The sequence below is a fragment of the Xenopus tropicalis genome, chromosome 1, assembly GCF_000004195.4.
Source record: "Xenopus tropicalis strain Nigerian chromosome 1, UCB_Xtro_10.0, whole genome shotgun sequence".
NCBI lineage: Eukaryota > Metazoa > Chordata > Amphibia > Anura > Pipidae > Xenopus > Xenopus tropicalis.
The window spans coordinates 149,024,998-149,041,754 of NC_030677.2; the positions used below are offsets into that span (position 1 = coordinate 149,024,998).

The window sequence follows — 16,757 nt, forward strand, 5'->3', positions numbered from 1 at the left end:
CTGAATTGTGGATCCCTATCCAATATGGATTTATAAAACACCTAATAAGACCATTATTGACTTTATAAAGCTACACACTATCCCTTATGATTCTATGGGTCTGATTACAACTTCAGCTCTATGACTTTTGGATCCGTTGTTAATGTCAAATCAAGCTTACTCCCCCATTTACATAACAAAATAATTCTTGAAAGGGTGAGTACATTTTTTAATATGGACTTGACATGATTATATTTTCCTCCCCCCAAAAAAACCATTTGCCTGACTCCAAGATGGCAATTGGCCCACTCCCTGGATCAACTTGTACGAAGAGCTATTTACAATAACTCTAACTGCTCACTAAAAAGTCATCCAGCTGATTTAGGGGGAGAATTCCACAACCCCAGCTTGTCCAGACTTTCTTCATAACTGAGACTTTCCATACCCTTAACCAGCTTTGTTACCCTTCTTTGGATATCCTATTTTAGCTCTGGAGACTAAAACTGCATGGCATATTCTAGATGGGGCCTTACCAGTGCTCTGTAGAGTGGAAGGATAACCCCCTCCTCCTCCTCCTGTGAATCCATGCCCCTTTAATACAGCTCAAAACCTTGTTTGCCCTTGCAGATGCTGCCTGGCATTGCTTTGTTTGCCAGGTTAATTTTCTACAAGGACTCCAAAGTCTTTTTCCATTATGGATTTGCCTAGTGCAGTCCCATTGAGGGTTTAAATGGCTTTCATATTTTTACATGCCAGGTGCATAACTTGGGGGAGCCCAATAAGAACCTTATTTCAAGTAGAGAATGTACCATTAACAAACACCTTCTGTGCATAATCTGTACATATCTGTAACCAGTTTCCTTTCCATGTATAAACAACATTACTAAAACTAACAGACCTTGACTTAGAAAACAGTTGTTTCTGGGACACTGTATCAAATGCTTTGGCACAATCAACATAGATCACATCTACTGCAACCCCACTGTACGAATTCTTAATAACCTCACCATAAAAATCAGTCACATTTGTCTGACATGGTCTGTCCTTCATAAAGCAATGCTGCTTACTGCTCATAATGCCACCCCATTTGAACAAGTTTATATCTGCCCACACAGAGTAGGCCATAAGATTTCTATCCTTTATAAATGGAAAAAGAAAGTGGAGTGACATTAATGACAGTAAGTGGCCAAACGATGGCTGGCATTTAAATCTTCACCTTGTTGCAGAGTCCAGGAAAGCAATTATAAAATATTTTTTGATATGGTACATAAAATACCAACTCTCAAGGATTGGTTTACCAAAGTCCATGCAATATTTATATATGAAATGCGTAAACTGCACAAATAAAATCCTATACAACAGGAAAACTGACCTATATGGAAAATCACAGGAGTGTATAGGCTGCAGGTACTATAGCCATCCAGATTAAACTACCAAAGGGGGTCAATATTTAGAGCTGTATATGACTAGGGTATTTTTTCCTCCAGTTGCAGACAATATAATTGATACTAGACACAGGCACAATCCTTAGACATTAGAAATTTGCAAGATACACAATGTTTATTTATTATGTCATTGTTTGATTTTTCTTTGCAATTATACTATACTACACTATATTACACTAACTATAAGCTTTGTATGACCTTGGTGCCATTTGCTTTGCTGTGTATGGTTGAAGAAATTTTGTCTATTTCATTTTCTTGTATGCTTTACATTTGTAAAACCTCAAATAAAAATGGAATTTAAAAAAAAATACATGGAGAACAAACACCAACCTAAAAAAACATTCAAACCATCTTTAGAATTTCCAGTCTTACCATAGACATATTAGGGTTGATTCACTAAAGTGTGTTAATTATTATCGCATGCTTTTTTGCGTTAAAATAGACGCAACAATTAGGGGGTGATTCACTACAGTATTACCACGTGCGTTAATTTGCGCGCAAACACATGAGTTAATTTTAACGCATGCGTTAATTAGCGCGCCGAAATAACACTAACGCATGATTCACAAACACTTAGATGCGCTAAATATTGCATTAGTCTATGCAAAAATTAACACCTACTTGGGGCAGGCGGTAATTATAGAAAAGTACAGTTAATGAGCTTTTGGCAACACAACATGGACTTTGCAGTGTTATTTATTCAAGTCTGTGTTGGCTGAGTGATGCAGCCGCCAGTTTGCCACATATAAATAGTAGCATAGAAATAGTAGCATATAAATAGTAGCTGCATATATATGGTAGCATATAAATGGTAGTATATAAATAGTAGCATAGAAATAGTAGCATAGAAATAGTAGCCGCATATAAATATTTATATGCTACTATTTATATGCGGCTACTATTTATATGCTACTATTTATATGTGGCTACTATTTATAGGCGTTAATTAGCGCATATAATAATAGGCGTTAATTAGTGCACATAATAATAGGCGTTAATTAGCACACATGCGGTAAATGCCGCATGCAGCATTGCGCGTAAATTAACGCAAGTATGCTTATAGTGAATTGTGTTAAGTCGCGAAGACTTAGACGCTATAAATTTAGCACGCTATAAATAGCGCACGCTTTAACGCACTTTAGTTAATCAGCCCTATTATTTCTGGCAAAAATCTAAAGTGGCACAATCATTGCTATCCCCTTACAATTTTTCTAAGACAGTTTCAGAGTCTGGTTGGTTGATTTATGTTTATGTATATGTGCAAAATATTTGAATTTAGTTCAACTTGAAAGAGACCTGAAATACAGGGACTTGATAATCCATTTGACACAACTAGCAAGTGGGAGTTGGGAAAAGAATTTATTATAAATAGCTGGTAAATTCTTAGAGCACCGCAGCTTGCAACTATGTTTTTACCCGTAGGTCATGCAATATGTGGACTTTATATCAGTTCATTTTAAAATAGATTATATTTCAGCAGTTAATAGTAACATTGGCACTTCCCTTTGTTCCTTATGTTACTCTTTGCACTTTTTGTTATCAATGAATTGTTATAAATTAATTATTGTTTTATATTCTTGTTGCAACAAAACACTGTATTTATGGATTTTTATTTGCTGCCTCATGCAGTACTTCACAGCAATATACCTGTTAAATAGATGTTATGATCTGCTGATTATGCACATGATCTGCTGTATTCTGGTTACCTTATGTGACAAACACAGATTCCTCTGCTCAGATTGTCAGCAATTATATTTATGTGTATAGCATCTGCAATTTATAGTTTTAAAATATTTCCACCACCATCACCACTAATCCAGCTTTCAAGGTCCTGTTGGTTTAATTAAATATCGGAACAATATAGCTTTATGAGATGTAATATTGTAATTGTACCAATTCCTTGTTGATCTCTAAAATAAGGTTATTGGAGCTTCAGTCTTGACTTCCTGACTAGATGTGAATTATAAAAGAAAAAATGCATGCAATGTACATTCATTATTAAATATAAAAATTAACATTAAGAAACCAATCTATTGTAATTGAAGAAAAATATGCCCTTCTATATGATTTTAATGCCTTGTCTTTATCTGGCCTAGTACCATCTTAGACAAGTACACGTTCCATTTTGAGTGCGCCTCAGCCAACACCATCAAGACTCTACAGTTAATAACTTGAATGCTCACCTTTACCCCAACATGAGTGGGTAGAAGTCCGTTATAAATGTATAAAAGTTATTTTAGTAATAGTGCCACACACAGTGTTGCAAAAGCCTCTGATTTTTGGCTAGGTACAAGCAAAAGACCCTAATATATATATATGTAGAGAGAGATAGAGATATACAGACAGAGAGAAGGAATCTAAACTTGATCAGGAGTTGCTGTCTAAGATTAGCAAGCTTCCTAACTATGAAAAGGAGCAAAGAAAAGGGCTTACGGCCTGTTGGTTGGTTCAGTCACTTTATTGTTAAACCATAGGTCTCCCATTAGTAAGTGTTCAACTTGTCATTTAGAATCTCAGAAAGACTTGAGATATTTTTGATTCAGTCCAACCTTAGACACAAGCAATGTGCTTAAAACATTTTTTTACAGCTATGAACCGTGAAAACCATAAATTCTAAATAGCCAGTAGGTTCTTAGGTGGTAAGTACAGCAGAGATATTTTTGAGAAAACTTTGCCATGGTAATGATGAAGGTCAAATTGGCTTGTTTTGGCATACTAATACATGAAAACAGTAGTTCATAATGTAGCACAACTTTTCCAACACTTTGAGACCAGTGTCATTGTTGTTCATTTGCAATTCTGCCCAGGCCCCACCTGAACCGGTTTTCTCAATAAGTAACAGTAAAAGCTGTTACTTGGTCATGGAAAGTATTAAAAGTTACAGAACACTACTTGTGTAGTCTCTCTTATTTGCTTTTCTTAGCTATACTATTACCTATATTGATTTTTAAATGTGTTACACCAATTTCATATTTCTAGGTATGCACCACATCCATAATTTTTTAATTAAATACCAAATCCTTTACACAAAGCTCCAAAAGCTTTTAAGTCACAACTTTGGATTTGGTTCAGCTAGACACATGGAATTTGTTCTCTTATTTGGCCAAATCCTTTAACTGAATTCTGTGAGGTAATCAGTTACATAGTACTTTTCTCTCATGGGACTCAAAATGGTTTACAGTAAGTAAGGCAGTTATTATAGGTGCACTAAGTATGGTGGGAAACGAGGAAATTAAGTGACTTGTCAAGGGCCACAAGTAACTGACCAACCGTGGTCTCTAGCATAAGATGCTAGATGCTTGATGTGCATCAAAGGCTGATCACGTAACCTCTACGCTAACTCCTTTACTAATGCAAACCCCAACCTCTTAAAGGTTAGTAGAATTTGAATTAGAGTTTTGGGTACTATATAGTCGTTATTTGTAGGTGGGAATTGCAGAATATCTTAGTAGAGTGGAAGTATTAGCCAAAGTTAGAAAAATACTACATTTATTACTGCTCTATAGTAGTATTAGTGTCAGTAACAGCAATATTATAAATGTGTATCCTTTATACAGTTAATTGTCTCTGTCATTGTGTATGTTTCATATCCCCTTTGGAGCATTTAAAATACAATCCAGACATTAGATAATTCACAGGACACAACTTTATTACCCTGCTGTACTTGATGCAAATGATCTAACAAATTATTGCATTATTTCTTTGATTTACTTATACCTGGTAATAAGTGTTTGAGAACTTCTTTGATTTCTTGATTCCTTAAACTGTAAATGATGGGGTTAAACAATGGAGTGACCACAGTATACATAAGAGACAGAATCTTGTTGCTTGTGCTTGAAACAGCATGATGTGGTATCACATACAGAATGATTAACGTTCCATAATATGTATATACAACAGACAAATGAGAGCTGCATGTGGAAAAAGCTTTCTTTCTCCCAGCAGATGATGGAATTCTGAAAATGACATGGATAATACAAACGTAAGTTCCCATGACAAATGCTAATGGAAATATTATTGCTGCTACAACACATAGGGAGATATATGTTTTTACTGCAGAAGAGTTTGAACAAGAGAGCTCCAAAAGAGGAGCAAAATCACAAAAGAAATGATCAACAACCCTTGGGCCACAGAAATCTAACTGACAAATCATGATTAGTGCAATTAACACAATCATAAAACCTCCTGCCCATGAAAAAATAATCAACAGTAGACATAACTGTGAGCTCATAACCAGCTGATAATGGAGAGGGTCACAGATGGCCATGTAGCGATCAAATGACATCACTGCGAGAAGAAGACACTCTGTCACACCTAGAGATGCACAAAGATAGAATTGTGCCAGGCAACTAATAAAATAAATGGCTGTTCCACCTTGCAGTAAGGCACCTAATAGTGTTGGCATTAAGTCAGATGTAAATATTATTTCAGAAAATGATAAACCAGAGAGAAAAATATACATTGGAGACTGAAGATGACTCCTTGATAAAACCAATAAAATAACCAGACTATTTCCCATTAGAACAGTTAGATAAATTGTTAGGAGAAAGATAAAAAGAGGTATTCTTGCTGTTTCAGAATTTTGCAGACCTGTTATCCAGACTTCAGCAACACGTGTATAGTTGGATTCATACATATTCTGTGTAAAAAAAAAATTAGAATGTCATAAAACCATATGCTCTATTCATTTTGATGTACTTATTATTATTACTTGTGTTATATTTGAATTTATTTGTGCCTATGTATTTAATTCTGTTAGCGCTACTTCTTTTTAGTGAGGCAACGTTTAGGGTTACTTCAATAAAAAGAATAGACCTATTTGAAGAGTATACAAAATTTTGTAGGCATTGGTAAAATGCATCATTGAGACATTTGTAGAAGTTGGTATAATGCATCATTAAGTACAACATTAACTTGCATTTTGTTCTCTTTAATTGCTACAATATAGAAAAGAGCTTGGTAAGATCTGACTGTATCTTCTTCTGAGCAGTAATGATGGTAATATTTTCAGTTCTTACCGTTAGCCTTTATATCTTTGCTGTTGTATATACAGACAGCTGGAGTCTTCTGAATAGAGCCTTTTGTTTTCTTTTACTGTAGTTCACAGTACAGAATGTTCTTTGTGAAATGTGTTGTAATAAAAGCCCCCCAACCTTCATTTTTCATGTCAATATAGTTTGCTAAATAGATACACTGGCAATTTATGTAGCCACCATTTATACCTTTGTCTGATATTGTTACTCCACTATAAAACATCCTTTGGGTTTAATTAAGTATTTATAACATGTATAATCATTAGTCTTGATTAAATTAATTTAAGTTAAATCACAAAAATGTATTCCATACTCTAGTATGCATAGTTCATGGTATGATGGAGTTTTCACTCTGAGTACATGTAAAGGATGTTAAAGCTCTGTGCAAAAATGGAAACTAAATTGTACATGTTTAAAAAGATTCCCACCTTTCACCATGTTGCAGGTTGTACCCCCATTGCTGTAAAAGTTGCAAGGTATAAAGTACATAGAGCACAGAAAAAGGGCCACCATCAGAGGAGGAACAGGGGTACTGCAGTCAGGGGCCCTATGGCGGGGCGGGGGGGGGGGGGGATAACTCACACCCCAGCTGCAAGCAGAGTCATTTACCCATGCAAACAGACTTTAGGAAATTGTGCACAAGTTGAGGCTCACACTACTTCATGTGCCAAAAAAAGAAATAACATTGGATTGTGGGTACAATGCATGGTGATTTGCACCTGTTTTTGTACATTGCAGGTGTTATAATGTTAATGATGTGAAATGGTGCATAGTTGCAGATTATTGTTATTGTGATATTGGACTTTACTGTATTAAATCTGATAATTATACACATCTTTCTCTCTGTTTCTCTTTAGTGCATTTAATGTGACTATAAATAAGCACAAGATGGTGGACTAGATATTACATTAATAGTTACTAATCAAATCGATACAATAAAAAGGCATTCAAACCAGGGTTGATCCAGGAGCAGCCATGTTAGGAAACCTTAGCAATATTCCTCATTAGTACCAGGCTAAAACTGATTCTCAACAATAATCTTCCATCTCCCTCCTGCTGCCTTTCTTGTGCTATGTCTGGAACTCCCCCTTACTAAGTACACACATCACCACAAGACCTTCTGTTAAGCTTCTTTAGAAATACTCCTGACTTTTATTTCCTAGCTGTCACTGGTAGACTCTGTACAACAAGTCAGTGTTGGACTGCAGTAACATACTGCTGTTAACATGATGATTTGTTGATGAGAAACAGCCTTACACTTTTGTGTTAGCAAAGGGCCCTTTACAGAGCAGCGTGCAAAGTGCAAAAAATGGGCTCAAACTGCTATACTTTTTGCACCCTGAACTACAGTACACTGTGCTCTGTGGGTGCATGCCTTTGGGCTTCAGAATGAATGTATTGCTATGTCTTGCACTACCCTCATGAATACAGTGCTGACACCATTCAGTTAGGCTGTATTCATTAGAATGGGCTATGAGAGACACTTAGGGGCACATTTACTAACCCACGAACGGGCCGAATGCGTCCGATTGCGTTTTTTTCGTAATGATCGGTAATTTTGCGATTTTTTTCGGTGTCTTTACGTTTTTTGCGTAAAAACGCGAGTTTTTCGGCGTCTTTACGATTTTTGCGTAAAAACGCGAGTTTTTCGGCGTCATTACGATTTTTGCGTAAAAACGCGAGTTTTTCAGCGTCATTACGAAAGTTGCGCAAAGTCGCGATTTTTTCGTAGCGTTAAAACTTGCGCGAAACGTTGTGCCTTTTAAGTTTTAACGCTACGAAAAAGGCGCGACTTTGCGCGCAAGTGTTAACGCTACGAAAAAATCGCGACTTTGCGCAACTTTTGTAAAGATGCCGAAAAACTCGCGTTTTTATGCAAAAATAGTAAAGACGCCGAAAAACTCGCGTTTTTACGCAAAAATCGTAAAGACGCCGAAAAAAATCGCAAAAAATACGAAAAAGTCGCAAAATGTTCGTTTCCAATCTGAATTTTTCCAATTCGGATTCGAAATCGTGTCTTAGTAAATCAGCCCCTTAGACATACCATATCACATCATTCAGACTTGCAAGCTAGGACGTGCTAGCAGGAGAACAGTGCTATGAGCCCTGTCCTTAGCACCTACCATAAGGCAAGGATTCCTATTACCTGCCAGCACTGCACTCTGTACCTCATGCCAGATTGTGAATACGCTGCATGATGCAGAGGACAGCAAGGCCCCGGTTGCAAGTGCTTTAAAAGTATATAGACTGAAAAATAGAAAAGAAGAGGACCTGGTTAAAATGTTATTATATAGTTCACATGATCATATATAATGATAAAAATAATAGAATGAAATTTTAGTATATACCTTTAAAGGTATACTCATATTTTTAAATATCAAGTTCCATGCCTTTAAATGTGCCTACAGCAATTCCCCATGCTCAGTGTGTGTTGAGAAGATAAGCTTAGGGGTCCTTGGAAATCATCAAAACATTAGCAGAATGGGAGGTTACTGCGCACAGTGCAGACGTGAGGCACTTGCAACAGCAAGAAAATAAATTGTTCAGCAATTAGCATTAAGGAAGGGATGGGAGGAAGGGGTTAGTTACAATAGTTTTGATTAAATTGTAGAAATTTTAAAAGATGGTTATGTGTGATTAGTCACAAATTCAAGCAGAAATATGGCCTGTTACGTATTTTTGTTTCCTTTTTTCTTGTGGCTCAAATCATTCAAGTGTTTGTAAAAGAAAAGCCAGCAATATGTTATCTAAGCAGACACAAACAAAGTTCAATATACAATTAGGTAGCAATAAGAGAAAACTTGTATTTCCTGATGCCTGATCTGATCTTTGTCTTTGCTATTGATAGTGCTGTTATCTGACCCCTTTGGTACATCACTGCTTGAACAATTTATTTGTGCTTTTGCACTATGTGGTCCTTACATTGATCCCATCTCTGAAAATTCATTTCATGAACCATGCACTTTTATGTGAAATATCTCTCTGGTTTGCAGTTCTCTAGCCTACCATTCAGGAAATAGGAAGAACATTTGTCAGTGTTTTTGGAGGTTTGTCAGGATATACTTTGCTATTGTTATTATCCAATAATAAAACCACAATCACAATATGTAATTTTAAAAAAAAAAAAATACATTTATTTGAATTGAATTTTAATAAGAAGCATGTTTTGACAAATAATAATAAATGATAATATTCTGTTTTATTTGAATGTGCTAAATTACTTCATACGTTTAATGATTAGACATATTTGTAAATACACAATAAAGGGCCTATTAATCACTAATACCTGCATCTATTCATATACAATTATATTGTTTTCATTTTAAATATAAGAAATTTTGGTTACTGTCTACAAAAACATTGCATTGTTATTCTTTTGGCCAAACTAGATGCTGCTTTTCTCAGTAACTCATTTCTGAAGCTGTAAATGATGGGGTTTAAAACAGGGGTGACTATGATGTAAAATACAGAGACCACTTTATTTTGTTGAAAAGGTATGTTCACTGATGGCCCAAGATATATAAAAATGACTGTTCCATAGAATATTCCAACAACTGTTAAATGAGAAGCACAAGTAGAAAAGGCTTTCCTTTTCCCAAGTCTGGAAGGAATTTTTATGATAGTTGAAATGATAAATACATAGGATACTGCAATACAAATAAGACAACCAACAATTATAATCCAAGAGAGAGAGTTGAAAATCATTTGTATAATATGGGTATTGGAACAGGAGAGTTTCAACAGTGGATTAAATTCACAAAAGAAATGGTCAATTTTGTTGGGTCCACAAAAAATTAGCTTTGAGACAGAAAATGCTGGGACTGCTACAGACAGAATACTCATACTCCAGCAAGTAAGTATAAGCTGAATACAAGCCTTATTGGTCATTATACTCCCATAACGAAGAGGGTAACAAATGGCAGCATATCGGTCATAAGCCATGACAACAAGGAGAAAATGCTCAGTAGCGGCACAAACAGAGAAAAAGTGATACTGAGTAATACAGCCAGCAACAGAAATGCTAGACTGATTGCGGTGAATTAAGTCTGACAGCATTTTGGGCACTGTAACTGCTGTGTAACAAATCTCCAGGAAAGAAAAGCTGCTGAGCAAAATATACATAGGACTATGAAGTTTGTGATTAGTATATACCAAGATGATGATCAGGACATTGGCTAGAATGGTTAGGATGTAGATAAGAAGGAAGAAGATAAAAAGGCCGATGCGTGTTTTTTCTGTGACAGATAATCCTAAAAGGATGAATTCAGTCACACTGGAATGGTTCATCTTACCTTACAGTATTATATTCATGTTTTATAATCACTGCAATAGTTTAGAACAAAAAAAAGAAATATAGTAAAAGAGAACATTACATTTAAGTATAGCAATATTGATATGCGTACAAGAACTATCGTATTCATATTTATATTTAAATAGCTGTAATATTAACCCATAGTCATGCTTATGGTGACAATAAAAATCATCCCACTTACAGAATCCCTGTATCGATAAGCCTAATGTTTTTCTTTTTTCCCCTGCCTTTTAAAATAACCATTTTCTTTCTTATGGTGAGAAAACTCAGACCTGAATTGAAACATAGTGCGTGACCTAAAGGATTGCCCATAAAAAAATTACACTGTATAAAACATACATATGCATTTTAAATACTGATACCCTTTACCCTTCATGCTAAATCTGATTTTTACTTTATGTACCTTAATGTCTACTTCAATGTACAGGAAAGAAACTGAGGTTTAGGATGTACGAACATTTACTTCTAGGATAAAGCTCTTGCCACAGTGCTTGGTTGTACTGTATGTTTGCTGTGGACAATTTATACTCTTATTCTGCCCCCTGATACAGATATAAATAGACCCCTTTGGAAATGTAATTAGTAAAGTCAGTTTACAATTGGGATGCAAATGTAAAATCCTATTTAAGATATGGATGTTTTATTAGTATATATTTGTTTTGTTAGAAGTAAACAAGGCTAATGATACATTGGCAAAGGTCCCATTGAACAGCAGACAAAAAGTGCATTGGGGTAGAGACTGACGGGCCATTGTCTGTTCCAATCACGTGCTAAGAAAAAACCTTTGGGTTTTCATTCAGTATACAATTTAAAGTTTAAAATAGTAAAGTTTAAATTTTCTTCTTGTGTAAAAATATACTATGTCCCAAACAAGACAATTCCAAAAATGGCCATTATAAAAAATATTTACATCAAATTCTATCCTAAAAACACTTTTTTAAACCAATATTTTTACAGAATACTTTCTATATTTTTCTGTAATTTTGCTGGATGTTGATGCTCATTTACAGTCAGGAAGGCATTGTGGAATGAATAGTTGTAATCCATTATTTTGTTGCACTTTGCATGAGTGCAGAGAGGAGGGGGCATAGTAAACATCCCCTTTACCACCCCCTACCTGTTCCCTAACTTGTGCAACTTGAGGTCCTGTACTGCCTCACAGAGCACAGCCAAACCCTAGACAGAAGTGGTCTCTACATGACCACTAATGGGACACATTCTTGGATCCGTTAGTGCTCTTGCACTTATGCCCAGGGGCATAGTACATGGACCCCATTATGGTTTACACTGTCTGAGGCTAAATAAACATTTTTAGATGGAAAAAAAATAATGGGTCCAGAAATTTAGGGATAAGTGAAACATGTTTTAACTGGACCAGTGTTTTTAGTGGCTTACCTTAGGGATCTGTCCATTGCATGGTCCATTGCTTTTTTAATTTGTTCATAATTTTTCCTTCTTTTCATTGTAATTCCCATCTCTGTTTTTGTTCTTGATACTACAAAGTGTCCTTTCAGGATGTTTTCACTTTGCAAATGTATTCAGTTAAAATGGAGGCCTGGACAGAACCTTTAATGATGATAATGTGTTTGGGGCCTTTGTACTTGACATAGGTTTGGGTCTTATTGTGTCTAATAGTTTTTGCAACTCTAAACAGTCTAAGTCAATGCCTGCTTATTCTAATAAAGCATTACAATTAACAATAAGTTTATCTTATTTGACTTTCTTTTATCAAACTTAATGCCAATAGCGGAAGGGGTGAATGGCAATCACCTAATACTATCCCTGCTTTCAAACATAAGGGGGTGCACTTTAGAAATATATAATATAGATATATTGAAGATGACATACTGTTAGACATATTAGGCAATGTTTTACAATCTCACTTGCCAACTGCTAGTTGACCCAAAGATATGCAAAGCCATTCTGTATCTTTAAGCTGGCCATACACGCACCGATAATATCGTACGAAACCTCGTTTCGTACGATATTTGGTGCATGTATGGCATGTCGGCGAGTCGACCGATATCGCAGGAAGCTGCTGAAATCAGTCGACTCGCCGATCGGCCAGGTTAGAAAATTTTGATCGGGCACCATAGAAGGCGCCTGACCAAAATCTGCCGTCAGGGCTGAATCGGCAGAAGGAGGTAGAAATCCTATTGTTTCTACCTCCTTATCTGCTGTTTCAGCCCTGAACGGTGTGTGGCGGATCTGACGATGTTTCGTGCGACCGATGGTCACACGAAACATCGTCAGATCGCCACGTGTGTGGCCACCTTAAGGGTGTAGAAACACGGCTACTAAAATAGACAATGTTGATCGTTTACTGATAATTGTCCCTGCATGTGTTTTAGCAGAGGCAATTCTCAATATTGTCTATGACAGGATATTTTGTGGCATTTAGTAGTTGTGTCAAGTAGTTGCTACTAATTAGCTCTGTGTGTCTTCACCCTAAGATTAAAACTCCCTTTTTTCTTATCTAAATGGATGTGTCTCTTATCTGGTGTAAAGAACTCACTTGGCCAAATGCATACAAAGGCATTTTTCAGTGATAACGCAATCTGAGTATTTTAGCATGACAATTCTCATTATGGCAGGAAATCTTATGGTGTTTTGTAGCCACAACAAAATGCATGCAACAAAAAGCACAGTGTACTGTATCTTTGCCCTAAGTGCCGCGATTCACAAGGCAATAGTGCACGATTGCGGGTAATAATTATGGGTTCTGTTACTTGCAGTGCTTTTTGCTGTGAAGATTTTTAGAAATGGTAATTTTCCAATATTTTACAGCGACAGTCAGCAATGCCTGCATGCAACAGACTACATATAATGGCTCATTTAATGTGTGCAGCAAGCAAAGTGCAATTTTGAGCACAATTTTTTTTCCATAATGCAGTGTTTTAAGCAGCATAGGTGTTTTTTCACAGTGAGGGCAGTGAGGTTAGGGAATGCTCTTTCTAGTGATGTTGTGATGGTTTCTGTTAATGCCTTTAAGAGGGGCCTGGATGATTTCTTGAACAAGAATAGTATCCAAGGCTGATACTAAAATCTACAATTAGTATTGATGTTGGTATATATGGTTTATTTATGTGAGTGTATATATAGGTAAGTATAGGTTTATGTGTGTGTACTGGGTTCACTTGGAAGGGTTGAACTTGATGGACTTTTTTCAACCCAACTTAACTATGTAACTATGTTTTCCCCCAGCATTCCAGCATTGTTGCAGGTGCAGGCACTGCATCAAAATTAATGTAATTGTGTGCGCTCTTTGTCCAGTTGGTGTCCAGTTGGTGTCATTTCCAGTGTTCAGCACAAGAGTTACGCATGCCACTAATTCTTTAGACACAAGAGTGCTTCACATACTGTATCTAGCCAGGGTGCTGAGGAAACCCTGGAGCTACTGTATGGTCCAGAGTTGGCCGTAGCTCCAGGGTTCCTCTGCAGCCATAGGTGCTACTGCATTCAATTTTGAACAGAAGGCAGGAAGAATGAGCACCACAGCTATACAGAACTGCAAAGAGTGCACTTTGATGCAATTACCTTTAATGAAGGGATTTTGCATGTAACTGACTGCAGGAAAAGTTGCACAAACACAAATGCATTAAATACAAAATTGGTGTATTCTAAATAAACATGGCCAATTTATTTACTGCATTGCATCTATATTTATCTGTGCAATCAAATTACTTAATTACCTGTTGTTTTTTGGAATGTTAATAATTAAACAAATGATGCTTGATATTTCCCATGTGTGCAATTAAAAATGAGTTTCATAAAAATTCTGCTCAATGTCAGTGTTATAAATTGATTGTGTCACTGAGAAAGCAATAGTTTCAAATCACAATAGAGCGGTGTGTTTATGTCCAGCTTGGACATGGTTCAGGTATTTGTTTACATTTTAATGTTATGTATGATAGAAAATTGTATATATAATATAAAATTAGGATTATTAAATATTAAATAGGATTGTTTTGCAACCAATATGTTTTTTATGCAGTTTAGGTACCAGTAAGTACAAGGTACTGTTGACTTATTGCAGAGATAAAAGGTAATAATTTTTTAAATGTTAAAAATGTTCCTAAAATGGACCGTATGGGAGATGGCTTTCCTGTAATTTAGAGCCTTTTGGATATCAGGTTTTCCATAGTGCTCCCATACCTGTACTGGTTTTCTTTATACTCTGCAAACAACAAGTCAATAATACATATTTGTGTCTCATAAAAAAATTATATTAGTTATTGTATATATAATGTACATTATATTGTATGTATATGTTATGAACTTAGGCTTAGCTATTTGTATGTATGTATATCTTTATTTATTTATAAAGATACAGTTGCAATAATTAAAGAGCCAAAGACACAAGAGGATGGAGGTCCCTGCCCCGTAGAGCTTACAATCTATGGGAAGGTAACATACAGACACAAATAGGCAAATGTAAGTGCTGTAGGTCACAGTGGGTGACACTACAATATGCAGTAAGTGCTAGTTCCCAGATCAGGTGCTGTGCGAGTGCTCCAAAAGGTAGTCTTTAATTTAGTTTTAAAAAGACTGAGGGAGGATTCCCTCTGGAGGAAATCAGGGAGAGCATTCCAAATGTAAGGGGCAGCAAGGGAGAAAGGTTTAATGCAGGAAACAGCAGTTGTGGGGGGCGCAACCAAGCAGTTGCTCTGTAAGGAACGAAGGAGTCGGCCAGGAATGTATGGAGACACAAGAGAAAAGAAGTAGTGAGGAGCACTACAAATTTCCAGAACAAATGTTTAAATGTTCCATTCTTTTTCTAGGGTTGGAAGTTGCCAAGTCTTTCAAAAACTGACAATAAGACAGGCATCCCTGAATTTCGAATACTTGGTTTCCAGATTTCATATGATAAAAGATTACTATTGTTTATTATTTTTTTAATAGTCTATATCATGATTTTAACAGGTAATTTATTGATCATAATTCTTGTGTCGACAAGCCATCGTCTGCAATATCCAATGTACATACTCCTAAGCAATCTATCTGCATCAGAGATTTTGTTCACCTCTTGTATAATACCTAACATGCTTTACATAATTCTTGCGGACGGATGCACCATGTCTTATGCGGGCTGTCTTACCCAATTTTATGTGTATGGTTCCTTGATATCAACAGAATGTTTTTTGCTTGCAGTGATGTCTTACGATCGTTATTTGGCTATTTGTAATCCATTACATTACAATTCTCTCATGAACTCCAACATTTGTGTACAACTTGCTTTATGGTCTTGGTTGATGGGTTTTCTTTTGTCCGTAGCAACAATGGTGTTTGTGACTGACATCACCTTTTGTGGAGATAATGTTATAAACCATTTCCTATGTGACTTTGCACCTCTTCTAAAATTGGCCTGTTCGGACATTTCCAGGGTTGAACTGCAAGTCTTTATTTTGTCATGTTCCATAATTATCTGCCCCTTTGTTTTCATTGTTTTAACTTATGTAAGCATCCTCCGTACCATATATTCAATTCCTGCAACTACAAGAAAGAAAACCTTCTCTACTTGCAGTTCTCATCTGACAGTTGTGTCCATCTACTATGGAACATTAATGTTCATGTATTCAGCTCCATCAGTTAATGTGTTTCATGATGCAAACAAAATATTGTCACTATTGTATATTATAGTTACCCCGTTATTCAATCCCATAATTTACAGTCTAAGAAACTATGAAATTCAACAGATCCTAAAAAAATACTTAACAGTGATAAGAAGCATGAAGTGGCCTGAAATATTTCTATAGTAATAACTACTGTACTCCATTATAGAAATGTTATTGCATACAGGCAGCAGTAAACCAGTCTGGATTTAACAAATAATCCAGCTCCATTCCTGCCATGGCAAAACTTTGATACCCCAAATTGGTTTCTTTGTAAAGAAAACTTAAATCCTTTGTTAAGTCTTTTTTTATACATATTATTACTACTACAGTATAATGTTATACTCAATGTCCTAAAAATACAATAACAGTATGG

The 16,757-nt window shown here is 35.9% G+C and overlaps 2 protein-coding genes across 2 annotated transcripts; one reads left to right on the top strand and one right to left on the bottom strand.

Annotated features, from left to right (window-relative positions):
- Positions 1-9,799: 9,799 nt before the first annotated feature.
- Positions 9,800-10,414, bottom strand: LOC100497626 (olfactory receptor 482-like). Its single transcript, XM_012955870.2, has one exon. The coding sequence runs from the start codon at positions 10,397-10,399 to the stop codon at positions 9,800-9,802; it is 600 nt and encodes a 199-aa protein (XP_012811324.2). The 5' UTR covers positions 10,400-10,414.
- Positions 10,415-14,640: 4,226 nt separating this feature from the next.
- On the top strand, positions 14,641-16,525 carry LOC100497780 (olfactory receptor 11A1-like). Its single transcript, XM_002932093.3, has 2 exons — positions 14,641-14,649; positions 15,551-16,525. The coding sequence occupies exons 1-2, from the start codon at positions 14,641-14,643 to the stop codon at positions 16,523-16,525; spliced, it is 984 nt and encodes a 327-aa protein (XP_002932139.3).
- The last annotated feature ends 232 nt before the right edge of the window (positions 16,526-16,757 follow it).

Excerpts from the sequence above, each read along its gene's own strand:
- LOC100497626 (XM_012955870.2), bottom strand. The coding sequence starts at position 10,399 with ATGGCTTATGACCGATATGCTGCCATTTGTTACCCTCTTCGTTATGGG.